Here is a 15,105-nt window from a genome sequence, read left to right on the forward strand (position 1 = left end):
GGGATGCTTTCAGTCTTCCTGCACGGAGTGTGAACGTACTTCCCAGTCCTGAAACGCGCCTGACAGCTGAGACGGTGGTGAGTTTCACATAGTGTGTTTCATGGCACCCCGATGCACGTGACTGTGCACCCACAGCTGGCACAGCCGTGCTGGTGCTGAGCCCCCGGTGCTGCTGCAGCCCGCAGCCCCCACCCCGAGGAAGAGCCGGCTCCTGGGAACCACTAGGCAGAGGAGGCGGGGCCGTGCCAGCTGAAAACGCCAGCCGGGCCCCCTTCGTCTACGGGTCAGGCCCGGCGGTGCGGGCAATTGGCAGGCTAGCCGGGTGGCACTGTCCACACAGGGACCCACTGTGGAGATGCCCCGAGTGCCCGTGGGCATGTCTGTCGGGGGAGAGACAGCAGCAGCAGGATTGACAACCAAAACTCCGGGATGCTGGACAGCCCTGCCTCCTCGGGCTGCTGGTCAAACACCATCACATGTTAGAAGGCAGGGCTCCCAGATGCTGCTGGAGCATCGCTACCAGCCCGCTGGCCACACGTCCAGAGGGAGCAGCCGTGCCGGCTCCAGCTGCTGCCCCAGCCCGAGGAGAAACAAGAGGACCCTCCCCCCCGGGGGTGGGGAGGGGATGCACCGGAACCGCAGCCCCGATGCCTGCCTCGCTGGCTCAGAGCGGGACGAGGCTGCCTCTCCAGGCTCCGCTCTGGACGTGTGCCGGGTCCAGGGGTGGGGCGGAACCTGGGAGACTGCAGGACTTGCCGCCACTGCCCTGAGGGCTCCAGCCCAGCCTCTGGGCTACACGGGCTCTCTGTACCATCTCACACTCGCGGAGGGAGCTGACTGTCTGGGCACATTCCTCGAGAACTGGAAGAGCTAGCAACGGCCACCCTTCCAGAACGTCTCCTGAAGGTGGGAGGGGCTCGGCACAGGGGCCGCTGAGGACTACCGGGGACAGGACTGTTCTTGGGGTGACGGTGTCTTCTGCAATTAGTGGTTCAACTCTGTGAGCACCGCAAACCCTGCAGGGTGGCACCCTCCACATTTACAGCTGGTACAAAGAACTTCCCGGCTCACAGAGACTCCACCCTCATCCAAAACAAGAGCACCCACAGCAGGCCCCGGAACAGCTGTGTTACCTAGCAGGTCGGCCCCTTCGTCCACGTCTCCGATGACCTCGGAGCCCGCCGTCGACAGCTCGTGGTACAGGGAGTCGGTGTTGATGCCAAAAGCCTTGTTCACGATTCCCTGGGTTGGGCTGTGAGGACACGCGGTGAGGGAGACCAGTGAGCAGGCAGCGCCGCAGGACCAGGCATGAGGACACCCCTGCAGGGCCGCCGATGCCAGCGCCGCCCACGCAGGGGCAGGCATGGCAGGTGCTGGGTCAGCACCCCAGGCATTTCCCCCCCGAGGGGCTGCGGGCACAGGCTCTGGGCCCAGCAAGCACCTGCTGCCTGTGCGGTCCAGGCGGGGCTCCCGGCCCATGTCCAGCTCTGGGGTGGAGTCGATGATGTCCTGGACGTCAGACCACTCGTCACTGCTGCCCATGCCTGGGGGACACAGTGGAGCCTGGGTTGGGGGTGGCCGGCGGCTCCTGGCACTCCCTGTGGCTGCCCTGGGGCCCCCTTGTCTGGAGACCCCAGGCCAGGCCAGCGTGGGCAGGAGGGTCAGGGGAGGGTTCTTCTGGGGGACCGGGGGCCGGGCGCAGTACCTATGCTGACATTGCGCATCTCCTGTGTGACCTGCACCTCCATGTTGCGGCTGTTGCGCTTCTCCCGCGCTCGCTTGCCGTTCTTGGAGCCACCGTAGTCGCCCAGTGGCTGCAGGCCCTCACTGAGGGGCGTGACCGCGGCCGAGGGCACGGAGGATGTGGGCGTGTTGGACTTGGTGCCCGTGGTGCTGGGCGTGGCCGCTGCTGAGGACTGGCCCGACTCGGACATCTCGTCCTGTGGACACTGGGGCCAAACACAGGGAGAGGGAGGCTCGAGGTGTGGGTCTCGCCCCTGGGAGGCCAGCTGGACCGCGCAGGGCGGGTGGGTGTAACGTCCACTGCCTCAAGGCCCCCTCACTTGGGGTCTTTGCCACCCTGCAGTAACACAGCACTTGGGGCCGGAGTGAACGGGACAGGGGGACACTTCTCTCCCACCGGGCTGATTCCTCCTGTCACTCGGCTCATCTGGCTGTAGCCTCTGGCTCTCCAGGGGCAGGTACAGCTTATTTAAAAGGCTTCCCCAGGACAGACAGGAAGTTATGTGGACGGGGCCAGTAACCCCTTGCAGCCGGAGGGTGGACAGAGCTAAGCCACAGCCCAGGGTAGGGCAGAGGCCCCCCAGCGGGGGAGGGGACTGGGGAGGCCGGCGTGCCTTCTGACCAAGTTACCGCTCCTCTGCGAGGCCCTCGAGGGAGGACCCGTCCTGCCCCGGCGACAGTCAGGGGCTGTGACGCCCTGCTTCTGCCAGTGGTGGCCCCTCCCCAACAAAGAGACACCAGGGGACGGGCTTCACTTAACCTCCACGGCCCAGCTGAACTGAAGTTTGCCTTCGACACCTGCGCAAGTGCAAACAAGTTGAAACCCGACTTCTGCAGAATGGGATGTCCCCAAACATTTCAAGAGTGCAAAAAGATCAGATTAGTAAAAACTGCCACCGACTGTCAGCCTTAAGGATCTCCCTGGAGACAGAAAATGCTGTCTGAATACTGTGCTCCCCTCCATCCGTCTTTCCTGGGGAACCTCAATAGCAGCAGCCCCTGATCTGTGAACTGAGCCTGGGGCCTGCAGTCTCTCGCCTATGCAGAGAAGGGGCACAGTCTCGGCGGGGTGGGGGGGACAGCCCTGTGTCCCCTCCAGGCACACATTTCCCCTTGGTGCTTCCAGAGGACCCAATGGTGGGGTGCGGCCTTCTCTGTGAAGCTGGAGGGAAGCTGGGACTCCCTCCTGTAACTAGGCAGGGCTGGCTGGGCTCCTGGGGCCGCTTCCAGGTGACCGGGGGTCAGAGCTGGTTGGGAACTTCTGAGATCTGCCTTGCCCCAAGCAGCCTGGTCACCCTGGGTGCCACCCATCCTGGGCTGAGATGCCTCCACTGTCTGCATCACTGCTAGGAGGGGCCTCCGTCCCGGCAGCTGTGTCCCCAGGGGACACTTGGTGGTGTCTGGAGACACTTGTGGTGACCAGAGCCAGAGCTGGGGGTGGGTGGAGGTGGGGTGCCCACAACACCCCACAGGGCACAGAACGGCCCCCCAGCCAACCACACTTGGCTGCGTTGCCAATGGGCCGCGGTGAGAGGTCACCTGCAAACACTTTTGACTTGGCTTTGGGCTCTGCAGGCTAGGGCCAATTTGCAAAGGACAAACCCTTTCCTCCTCACAGCACCGTGCATGTTGCGGGCCTCTGTGATGGCCCCGTGTACTCTGTCTGCCCACGCGACAGAGGCGCCTGGGTGACCCACGGGGAGGGTTCCTGCTGGTGCCCAAGGAGGGCAGTGCGTGAGGCTGCTGTCCCGGGATTTCACAGGGGCGGGCACCACGTGAGCCCACGCCACATGGAAGCACACATTTCCAGACCACCTGACTCAACGGCCATGCTCCTTGTCTGTCCGTGACTTGAACGCTTTTGCTCCCTGGGCCTCCTGACCCTGGTGATCACTGTGGGGCGAGGCGGCATCACCAGGCCTCCCTGGCTTCCCAAGCTGTCTGTTGCCCTACAACAGGCCACCACTTACCCACAGGACACTCCCTGGCCACTACTTACCTAAAGAAACCTGCCAACCTCTAACACCAACGTGCAGCAGTGGCCTCCAAATGCAAAGAACCCACATCCCAGCGGCCGTGCCTCCCATGAGGAGCCACAACTGTTTGGTTAAAACACTGAAAGTACAGTACATAAAAACAAAAAACAAAACAAAACAACAAAACAAATTAAAAAATTAGGAAAACCTGAAAACCTACAGCATAAAATAAAAAGAACTTAAAAGTAACTGTTAAAAGAAATCAAACAAAACACACCTATGAACTAAAACATGAAAGACTATGGTTTATTAAGAGAGGACGATTTCAGACAACGCAGGAGGAGGAGAGACGCGGTGAGGACGCGAGGGGCCGTCCAGGAGGCCCCCCACCCCGCAGCTCTGAGGCTCACGCGCCCGGCAGGAGCCCTGGGGAGCCCTTCTGCCCAGACCCCACTTGCCGGCAGGACCCTCAGTAACTGGTAGGCACAAGGCTCACTCCACAGAACAAATGCAGAGCGAGTGGGGTCACTTTCCAACACAGCTGGTAGCTGGCAGCCTCCTGCAGCCCGGCCAGGTGCTGCAAGGCCGGGGGGAAGCTACAGGGAGGCCTGGGCCCAGGTCCGCCCCCGACCTGGAGGCCAAGGGCTCTGCTGCCCACAGGTACCCTCTGACAGCCTCGGAGGGGCATCACCAGACCCAGGGCGGCCTCATCTCCCCCAAGGTGGCTTCCTCACGGGCAGGGGGGCCGTGGTCTGCCTTCTCCAGGCTGATGCAGCCCACAGAGCAAGATGCGTGGACAGTGCCAGGGAGCCCTGCACGAGTGCCTGCCCTTGGCCTTGCGGGACCCCAGTGCCAGGGGGTGGTACTCACTAAACTGGGCAGCCCGGATGTCCACCTTCTCAAGCTTGGGCCCAGAGGTCACCAGCACAGGCAGGCCAGGGAGAACAGCCCAGAGAAGAGAAGCTGCCCCCGGCCTCCGGCCTTCTGGTTGGAGCACAAACCTGGGATGCCAGGACCACACGCGGGGAGAAGCCTGGCCTGGGGTGTGGTGAGGGACGGTCACTGTGCTCAGCCCTGCCCTGGGCTCGCCCTGGCACAGGCAGCTTCCCGGAGCGGCCGGGACCCCGTGCGGACCACACCCTCCTGGACACAGTGGGGCAAGGTGGGGCCCTCACTCCGTGGCATGGCTACAAAACCTGGTAGCTGGAGCTGAGCTGCAGCTGGCCGAGGTCGCTCAGATGCCAGTGGTCCCCCGCAGGCGCGGGCTTGCCCCCTATCTGTGCACGTACCGAGCCATCGGCCAGGGGGAAGACGCTCAGGGACGTGGGGCGCTCCTTCCTGCTGAAAGGCAGAGAGAGGACAGGGAGGGGTTAGAGGAGGGGCTCCCGAGGCAGGGCTGCAAACCCCTCCTGGACGCACGGGCACCCACGGTGCAGCTGGGGTTGCTCCCCTAGACCCCCCCCCCCACTCCGCCCAGGGCTGAGTAGGCTGTGACTGTCTGGGCCCGGCGCCTGAGATCCCCACTGACTGCAGCCAGGCTGACTAGCCTGCTCACTCGCCAGGGGCACCTCCGCTCCACAGTGGTCCCTCCGTCCATCCCCCTGTTGCAGCATCACCACCCCTTCATTTGCATCCACTGTAAACAGAGGCCTGCATGGCAGGGCCTGTGGAGGCCCTGTGGCTTCGCAGGCGGCATGCCTGACTTCTCCTTGGCACAGCTTCTGCCTCCAAGGGTCAGGAGGGGTCAACCTTTCTCCCCTGCTGCTTGTCCCATCACTGCTGTCAGGAGCCCTGGGTCTGGAGTAGAGAGCTTATGCTGTCTGCAGCCACACGAGCTTTTCTCTCGCTCTCAGCGGTTCCTCCTTTTAAAGCTCCGTAAGCAAACTGGGAACATCCGTTAGGCTAGATGGAGGCTTAGAGCCGCCTGCCAAGGCCGGTCAGTCCCTGGAAGACGCTCCGGGCTGTTAGTGGTGAGGGCACAGAGCCGGGCCCGGGGTGGCAGAGTCCATGCTGCTCAGAGCCCGGTCAGGCCAGGCGTCTGGACCCCTCACACAGGCGCTGAGATGGGGGTGGCGAGGCCACTTCGGGGGTCCCCAGGGGCCGGTTCAGAGGCTGGGCTGTCTGGAGAAGGGGTGTCTTCTTCACGGTGCCTTGCGGTGCAAGTGGTGGACAGGTAGGCGGAGTGGCCAGGGGCACGACTCTGGGAAGGAGGTCTCTGCCGGGGGTCCCCCACAGTTCCGGGGCTGGTATGGTTGGGGCCCCCATTTCCTGCCTGTCTGTCCTGTTCAGGAGAATGCCGCCCCTGCGGAACAGTGTCCTGGATCCTTGGGGCCTGGCTGTGCCCTCCGGGGCTCTTCTGTGGGTACAGAGCCAGAGGAGGCCTGGGGGGCTGGATGTCTCCCGCGGATGATACCGTGTGCCTCCTCCGTCAGCCCTCGTCCCCCAAGACAGACGCACTTTCTACAAGGCTCGGCCATTGCTTAGAAGGAGCTCAGATGGCAAGCTAGGCAGGCTGGGTCCGTAAATCCACCGTGGCTCTCCCCAGGGCTGTTTGCTGGCCACAGGCCCTGGCCCCGGGCCTCCCTGGGGCTCCCAGCCTCTGCTCGCTGCTGTTTCTCCACGGGGCTCCGGTGTGGGGGCCTCCTCTCCTCGGGCCCAGCTCTGACGGGGGGCTGCACACAAGGGTCCTTTGGGCCAGGCTGTCACCAGGTGCCACAGGGCAATATGACGGTAGGGGCAGCATGGGACCATCTGCCTCCCAGGATGGCAATCTTCTCTGTCGCCCGCCTCCATGGCTCTGTGCATGCACGGAGATGGCCAGGCCCAGATCCCCAGTGGAAATCCTCACAAGGGATGAGTCCCGCGTCCTCTCCTCTCTGAGCCAGTTCGGTGGGGATTGCTGTTGGCTGGCCAGCCAGAGCCCGGTCTGACGCTGGGCCAGCACATCCTCCTGTTACGGCCCGCAGCTCCCCCAGGGGACTTCAGTCCCCATCTACCCCTGAGGCTGCAGCCTGAGAGGGCCACGCGGCTCACAGATGGCATGCCTCTGGCTCTGGGCCGAGCGACCAAGCTGGGCTGCCTGACACCGGGTGCAGTGTCTCCACCAGCGCCTGCCGCCTCCTGGGGTGTGGACATGAGGTCCAGCCTGTGGCCGGCGGGTGTTGGCCAGTGGGGTCTGCATCGCTCTCATCTCTGAGACCCACCTGCCCTCCTCAGCCGCAGGCCCTGTAAACGTGCGTCTGGAGCCTCCAATCGACGCACGACCCCGGCAGCCGTCCAGGCTCCCCCAACCCGAGGCCCAGGGACGGCTGCGGGCTTTACCTTCTCCTCCAAGACTGGCGAGGACTGCGGGGCAGCGACACACAGGTGGGGCCAGCACACGGCGGAACGGCACACAGTGGGGGCAGCACACAGTGGGGGCGGCACGGGGCAGGGGGGGCGAGACAAGAAGACAACATTAGAGGGCGATGGTCGGGGTTTGGGGCACGTGTGGGCACACGGAGAGGAATGGGCCCCACGGGAATAGACAGATGTGGGACATGCAGACGCCTACTCCGGATGGACACAGGACACATAGACACACAGCCTCTTGGCTTGGACAGCAGGTGGCGCCCATTCAGACAGGGTGGGTCGAGCGTCCTCCCCCAGACGCCCCAGCACACGCGGGCACACCCGCGCGGTAACAGGGCACACGGTCACATACGCTACGTTCGCGGCCCAAACACGCTCATCAGTTTTATTCTAGACACACAGGTTCACGACACCAGGCCGGGGGTGGAGGAAGACGACCGAGGCTCAGGGGCCAGTTCTAAGGAGGAGGCCCTCCTGGGGGAGCCTCCACAGGATCCAGAGTTGCGTCAGGACAGGATGTACCCCAGAGAAAAGTGGGCCTCCCCTCAACCTGCCATACGGGCCCCAGTGGGACGGTGCTCCCTCTCCTCCCATCAGGGCGCTGTCTGGATGCGGGGGGTTGGGGGGGCGGGGAGGGCTGCCACCCACATCTGTTCACCTCGAGTCTGCCCAGGGCCGTCAGACACGCACGGGGCCCCGGAACCTCTCGATCACAACCCAGGTTCAGGCAGGGCTGCAGGGCGGCAGAGCCCAGTTCCACATGCTGCCGCAGGCACGGGCAAGAGATGCTGTGCCCTGCGGTGAAGGTGAAGCCAAAGGCGGCCAGCCAGCTGGCAGGGCGACGGGCACGGCCCAGGCATGGCCCTGCCCTCAGCTTCCCACACAAGCACTGCTCTGGCCCCCCGCCCCTCCACACACAGATAGGTGCCTCTTCACCTCCAGGGCACAGGGGGGACGGGCGGCAGCCCCCATGCCGCTTTCTGCAGGCAGGGGTCTCCTCCCTGGGGCTCTGCTCTGAAGGAGTCTTAGCAGAGCCCGAGAGCCAGAAGAGGGCGACGGTGAGGCCACACCCAGGAGGACGAGAGGTGGGCCCCAGAACTACAGAGGGAGCCCCCGACTTGAGGCTGGCCCTCGGTTCGGTCGCTTGGGAAGTCTCTCCGTGACTCGTGGCAGGCGTGAGGCGTCCGTGGTGTTGGGCAGCGGCAGCCTGGAGATGGACATTGCCCACCTTCAGACAAACCTGATCCAGAAGCAACGTCTACAGAGGCTGTGTATCTGAACAAACTCTGGTACATATTCCCTCAGTGAACTCTCACGGAGCCGGGGTCACATAATGACCCCTGACACCCTCTCCTGGGGCGCTCGTGTTTCCAGAAAGGAAGCATCCACAGCGGCTGGAGCCCCTCTCCCCACCGGAAGCAGCGAGACCATCTGAAAACAGGCTGGCGGTCCTGGCGCCCATCCTTCCCAGGTTTTGCCAGGCCTTGCGGACACATTGCACTTTGGTTTTGAATCCGAGGACCCAACAGCTGTGCCCACCTCACCGGGCGAGGGGCTGATGAACCCGGCATGGACGGGCCTGAAATATCTTGATTGCAGACATCACCCACCAAGGAGGCGGCGCTGAGAAAACGGAGCCTTTACAGGACGGACCGGGGCTTTAGGCATTCGCGGAAGGAACAAAGGGCCACAGCTCCAGAGGCAGCTCCATTGTGGGGCAGGGGGTGCTGGGGTCCAGCCTTAGGCCCCTCCTCCTTCCTCCAGCCTGATGAGACACAGCCCTGTGCAGGCAAGGCCTGGGAGAAGACCTCTGACCGTGCGCTCTCCGGGGACGGAGGTGTGCTTCTGTCCTGACTGAAGATGGACCAGGACCAGCCTGGCCTCTGCAGGCGTCTCTGCTCCCCGAATGAAACTGGCGTGGGGTGCACGGCTGTGTCTGCTGGGCCCCCAAGTGGAGGGGCCTCCCCGCCTCCGACAGCCAGTTCCCGCCATGTGAGCTGGTCGTGGCCGACAAAGTCAGTGCAAACACGCACACACGCATCTCACAGGGAGTCTCCATCCCCCTCCCATCCTGGTGGATCCTGTTTCCTTTATTTTACAAAAGAGAAGACGAGGTACAGAAGCACGTGGTGACCTTTAACGCGTCACAGAGGACGGGGCCAGGGCTGGGAGCCTCCCGTTCTTGCTGACTGGCCCCAGGCCCCAGCGCCCTGCAGGACCCCACCCGCCCCATTGCTGGGCGTGTCTGCTGGGGACGGAGCGGCACCTGGTGCCACCCCAGCTGGCGTCCTGTGACTCACACTTGTCACGCTCTGCGCACACCTGCAGGTGACTGCCAAGTGCTCTGAGTGCTGGTTTTGAGGCTACAAGTACGTTTACCAGAGTAGGCGAATTCACCAACGCGGAATCGGCAAGTATCAGGATCAACCATGCGGTTCCCCCAGGCCCTCGTGACTGCCCAAGGCCCCACACCCACTGGGCACCTCCTCAGCACACAGCCTCGCTCAGGCCACATTCTCCGACCAGACACCCCCTTCCTGAGCCTGGGGTCGGGGTGCTGGGGTGCAGCTGGCTCCTACCTCCGCCCTGGCAGGCTGCCCTCCGTCTGGCTGTTTCCCCCGACCTGCTGCATCTTGGACCTCTCGATGTGCTCCACGTAGGTCTGGATCATCTATGGGGACGACACATCTGTGTGACGCTGCCTGCCCGCCCCAGCCACTGCTCTCAGGGCTCCGACAGAGGAGGAGGCAGAGCGTAGGGACCGGGCGTCGGTCACGTGGGGGCCACAGCTCGCTGGTTTGGCAGGGGCCCCGCGAGAAGACAGAAGGCGGCCGGGCCGGGCAGTACCCACCTCCGTGTGCCGCTGGTGCAGCGCGTTATACTCCTTCTTCATCTCCGACTCCCGTTCCTCCAGCCGGGAAACTGGAAGACACAAGCCACCCACCTCTCCAGGTCACGGCCTGCTCCGGGCTGGCCTGCTGGGGGTGGAGGGCTGCAGACAAACCCAAGCCCAGTGCCCTGAGCCCAGGGGCGGCCTCGCCCGCGGCAGCTGCCCTGGGGACACGAGCAGGCGGGCTCCGAGAGGGCCAGTGGGGGAGACTTGCACGGGCCTCAGTCAGCAGGCAGCTCCCAGGTGCGGGAGGAACCCACGGGCATGCTGAGTTATGTCGAGTGTGGACAGGAAGTGAGCGGATGGTTCATGGACAGAGGCTGAATTCGGAAGTAAGCAGCCTCTGACACACGTTCAAGAGAAGAAAGTCCAAAACAGGGTGGAACACACCGTGTCCCTCACTTGGACCTGGGGCTGGAGAGACGGGGTCATGACCATGCCATCTCTGGGCTGAGGCACTGGGATGGCCCCCTGCATGCTCTGTGAGTGCCCGGACCACCTGGAGGGCCACCCCAGGGCCACCGGGCCTCAGACACCTTGTGCCCCTGGGCCTTCGTTCCAGCCACAGCCCAGCAGAACTCTGCGCAGAGCACGGGATGGGGCACGGGGCAGCCGTGCCCTTTCCACAATCCTGACCCCCGGCGCTGACCAAATGGAAAATTCAAAGTGTGCTTTGGAGCTTATATGTGTTTTCCTTCTAAGAAAAGATGTCCTGTGCGCTCAGTCATGTCTGACTCTTTGCAACCCCATGGACTGTAGCCCGCATGGCTCCTCTGTCCGTGGAACTCTCCAGGCAAGAGTACCGGAGTGGGTTGCCATTTCCTTCTCCGAGAAAAGATGAAAAGGTTTCATATGTGAAAGTATTCTAAGCAAAGGGAGTGTGAAGGATTCTGTGGAGTTATAGAAAGGGTGGATCTATGCCAAACTGAAACGGGCCCCTGCTTGTTCTCATCCTGCAAAGACGTGTGTGTGTGTCTGTCTGTGTCTGTGTGTTTGACTCTATCTGTGTGTGTGTGTGTCGTCTGTCTACATGTGTGTGTGTGTGTGTGTCTGTGTGTCCGTGTGTGTGTGACTATATGTCTGTCTGTGTCTGTCTACATGTGTGTGTGTGTCTGTCTGTGTCTATGTGTATGTTTCTCTCTGCATGTGTGTGTGTGTGTGTCTGTGTGTTTCTGTGTCTATGTGTCTGTGTGTCTGTGACTATGTGTCTGTCTGTCTGTATCTGTGTCTGTGTGTGTCTTTGTCTATGTGTGTGTCTACGTCTATGTGTGTGTCTGTGTCTGTATGTGTGTGTATGTCTGTGTGTCTATGTGTCTATGTGTCTGTGTGTCTGTGACTATGTGTCTGTCTGTCTGTATCTGTGTCTGTGTGTGTCTGTGTCTATGTGTGTGTCTGCGTCTATGTGTGTATCTGTGTCTGCATGTGTGTGTGTGTATGTCTGTGTGTCTATGTGTCTGTGTGTCTGTGACTATGTGTCTGTCTGTCTGTATCTGTGTCTGTGTGTGTCTATGTGTGTGTCTGCGTCTATGTGTGTGTCTGTGTCTGCATGTGTGTGTGTGTATGTCTGTGTCTATATGCCTGAGTGTGTGTGCATTGCCATGGGCGTGGGTCACCTACACACTCACCTACAGCACCTGTGGGGTATTGGCTTCAGCAAATGGCCTTCGTGTCTTGGTCTGGGATATGATAGATCCAATCACCAACCTCTTTTGTTTTTATTTCATCTTAACTTTTCAGAATGTGGACAGTGGACAGAATGTGGTCCATTGGAGAAGGGAATGGCAAACCACTTCAGTATTCTTGCCTTGAGAACCCCATGAACAGTATGAAAAGGCAAAATGATAGGATACTGAAAGAGGAACTCTCCAGGTCGGTAGGTGTCCAATATGCTACTGGAGATCAGTGGAGAAACAACTTCAGAAAGAATGAAGGGATGGAGCCAAAGCAAAAACAATACCCAGTTGTGGATGTGACTGGTGATAGAACCAAGGTCCGATGCTGTAAAGAGCAATATTGCATAGGAACATGGAATCTTAGGTCCATGAATCAAGGCAAATTGGAAGTGGTCAAACAGGAAATGGCGAGTGAACATTGACATTCTAGGAATCAGGGAAATAAGATGGACTGGAATGGGTGAATTTAACTCAGACGACCATTGCATCTACTACTGTGGGCAGGAATCCCTTAGAAGAAATGGAGTAGCCATCATGGTCAACAAGAGTCCGAAATGCAGTACTTGGATGCAATCTCAAAAACGACAGAATGATCTGTTTGTTTCCTTCAAACCATTCAATATCACGGTAATCCAAGCCTATGCCCCAACCAGTAATGCTGAAGAAGCTGAAGTTGAATGGCTCTATGAAGACCTACAAGACCTTTTAGAACTAACACCCAAAAAAGATGTCCTTTTCATTATAGGGGACTGGAATGCAAAAGTAGAAAGTCAAGAAACACCTGGAGTAACAGGCAAATTTGGCCTTGGAGTACGGAATGAAGCAGGGCAAAGGCTAATAGAGTTTTGCTAAGAAAACGCACCAGTCATAGCAAACACCCTCTTCCAACAACACAAGAGAAGACTCTACACATGGACATCACCAGATGGTCAACACCGAAATCAGATTGATTATATTCTTTGCAGCCAAAGATGGAGAAGCTCTACACAGTCAGCAAAAACAAGACCGGGAGCTGACTGTGGCTCAGATCATGAATTCCTTATTGCCAAATTCAGACTTAAGTTGAACAAAGTAGGGAAAACCACTAGACCATTCAGGTATGACCTAAATCAAATCCCTAATGATTATACAGTGGAAGTGAGAAATAGATTTAACGGCCTAGATCTGATAGACAGAGTGCCCGATGGACTATGGACGGAGGTTCGTGACATTGTACAGGAGACAGGGATCAAGACCATCCCCATGGAAAAGAAATGCAAAAAAGCAAAACGGCTGTCTGAGGGGGACTTACAAATAGCTGTGAAAAGAAGAGAAGCGAAAAGCAAAGGAGAAAAGGAGATATTCCCATTTGAATGCAGAGTTCCAAAGAATAGCAAGGAGAGATAAGAAAGCCTTCCTCCATGATCAATGCAAAGAAATAGAGGAAAGCAACAGAATGGGAAAGACTAGAGATCTCTTCAAGAAAATTAGAGATACCAAGGGAACATTTCATGCAAAGATGGGCTCGATAAAGGACAAAAATGGTATGGACCTAACAGAAGCAAAAGATATTAAGAAGAGGTAGCAAGAACACACGGAAGAACTGTACAAAAAAGATCTTTACGACCCAGATAATCATGATGGTGTGATCACTCACCTAGAGCCAGACATCCTGGAATGTGAAGTCAAGTGGGCCTTAGAAAGTATCACTACGAACAAAGCTAGTGGAGGTGATGGCATTCCAGTTGAGCTCTTTCAAATCCTGAAAGATGATGCTGTGAAAGTGCTGCACTCAATATGCCAGCAGATTTGGAAAATTCAGCAGTGGCCACAGGACTGGAAAAGGTCAGTTTTCATTCCAATCCCAAAGAAAGGCAATGCCAAAGAATGCTCAAACTACCACACAATTGCACTCATCTCACATGCTAGTAAAGTAATGCTCAAAATTCTCCAAGCCAGGCTTCAGCAGTATGTGAGCTGCGAACTTCCAGATGTTCAAGCTGGTTTTAGAAAAGGCAGAGGAACCAGAGATCAAATTGCCAACATCCATTGGACCATCAAAAAAGCAAGAGAGTTCCAGAAAAACATCTATTTCTGCTTTATTGACTATGCCAAAGCCTTTGACTGTGTGGATCACAATAAACTGTGGAAAATTCTGAAAGAGATGGGAATACCAGACCACCTGACCTGCCTCTTGAGAAACCTATATGCAGGTCAGGAAGCAACAGTTAGAACTGGACATGGAACAACAGACTGGTTCCAAATAGGAAAAGGAGGACGTCAAGGCTGTATATTGTCACCCTGCTTATTTAAATTATATGCAGAGTACATTATGAGAAACGCTGGGCTGGAAGAAGCAGAAGCTGGAATCAAGATTGCTGGGAGAAATATCAGTAACTTTAGATATGCAGATGACACCACCCTTATGGCAGAGAGTGAAGAGGAACTCAAAAGCCTCTTGATGAAAGTGAAAGAGAAGAGTGAAAAAGTTGGCTTAAAGCTCAACATTCAGAAAACTAAGATCATGGCATCCGGTCCCATCACTTCATGGGAAATAGATGGGGAAACAGTGGAAATAGAGTCAGACTTTATTTTTTTTGGCTTCACTGCAGATGTTGATTGCAGGCATGAAATTAAAAGACACTTACTCCTTGGAAGGAAAGTTATGACCAACCTAGGTAGCATATTCAAAAGCAGAGACATTCCTTTGCCAACAAAGGTCCGTCTAGTCAAGGCTATGGTTTTTCCAGTGGTCATATATGGATGTGAGAGTTGGACTGTGAAGAAAGCTGAGCGCCAAAGAATTGATGCTTTTGAACTGTGGTGTTGGAGAAGACTCTTGAGAGAGTCCCTTGGACTGCAAGGAGATCCAACCAGTCCATTCTAAAGGAGATCAGTCCTGGGTGTTCATTGGAAGGGCTGATGCTGAAGCTGAAACTCCAATACTTTGGCCACCTCATGCGAAGAGTTGACTCGTTGGAAAAGACTCTGATGCTGGGAGGGATTGGGGGCAGGGGGAGAAGGGGACAGAGGATGAGATGGCTGGATGGCATCACTGACTCGATGGACATGCGTTTGGGTAAACTCCGGGGGTTGGTGATGGACAGGGAGGCCTGGCATGTCCAAAGATTTGGACACGACTGAGCTACTGAACTGAACTGAACTGAACTTTTCAGAGGAATGAAGGCACCTGTTATCAAGGTAGTGAGATAAGGCAGCAAACGAGGCCATCCAAACCTCTATCACAGAAACCTGAAATTACAGGGGTCCTTATAACTTTGACAGTATAGTTTGTTTTTTTCCTTAATATTTGCTTATTTGGCTGTGCTGGGTGTTAGGTGCGGCATGCGGGATCTAGTTCCCTGGTCAGGGATCCAAGCCGGGTCCCCTGCACTGGGAGCTCAGAGTCTTAGCCAGTGGACCACCGGGGAAGTCCCTGACAGTATTGTTTCAACAATGACTTCTAAAGCTAAAATAATATTTTTTATTAAAA

General features: G+C 57.9%; 1 protein-coding gene across 20 annotated transcripts in view; it reads right to left on the reverse strand.

Annotated features, from left to right (window-relative positions):
• The window catches only part of MAPK8IP3 (mitogen-activated protein kinase 8 interacting protein 3), a 44,244-nt gene that overhangs the window by 15,469 nt on the left and 13,670 nt on the right, over positions 1-15,105 (reverse strand). For 8 of the 20 annotated variants that reach the window (XM_086376418.1, XM_086376415.1, XM_086376410.1 and 5 more), the window contains exons 3-9: positions 9,922-9,992; positions 9,650-9,741; positions 7,041-7,064; positions 4,916-5,060; positions 1,706-1,949; positions 1,442-1,544; positions 1,134-1,252 (exon numbers count right to left, since the gene is read on the reverse strand). In XM_086376418.1, the coding sequence (XP_086232544.1) occupies positions 1,134-1,252; positions 1,442-1,544; positions 1,706-1,949; positions 4,916-5,060; positions 7,041-7,064; positions 9,650-9,741; positions 9,922-9,992 (798 nt within the window). Of the gene's footprint in view, positions 1-1,133; positions 1,253-1,441; positions 1,545-1,705; positions 1,950-3,742; positions 3,874-4,915; positions 5,061-7,040; positions 7,065-9,649; positions 9,742-9,921; positions 9,993-15,105 lie in introns of those variants that run through there. The other 12 variants (XM_086376417.1, XM_086376412.1, XM_086376404.1 and 9 more) reach the window with 8 other exon arrangements.

This window comes from Bos grunniens, chromosome 25, assembly GCF_055505025.1.
Source record: "Bos grunniens cultivar Pamir isolate PY7600 chromosome 25, Bosgru_T2T1.0, whole genome shotgun sequence".
NCBI classification, from domain to species: domain Eukaryota; kingdom Metazoa; phylum Chordata; class Mammalia; order Artiodactyla; family Bovidae; genus Bos; species Bos grunniens.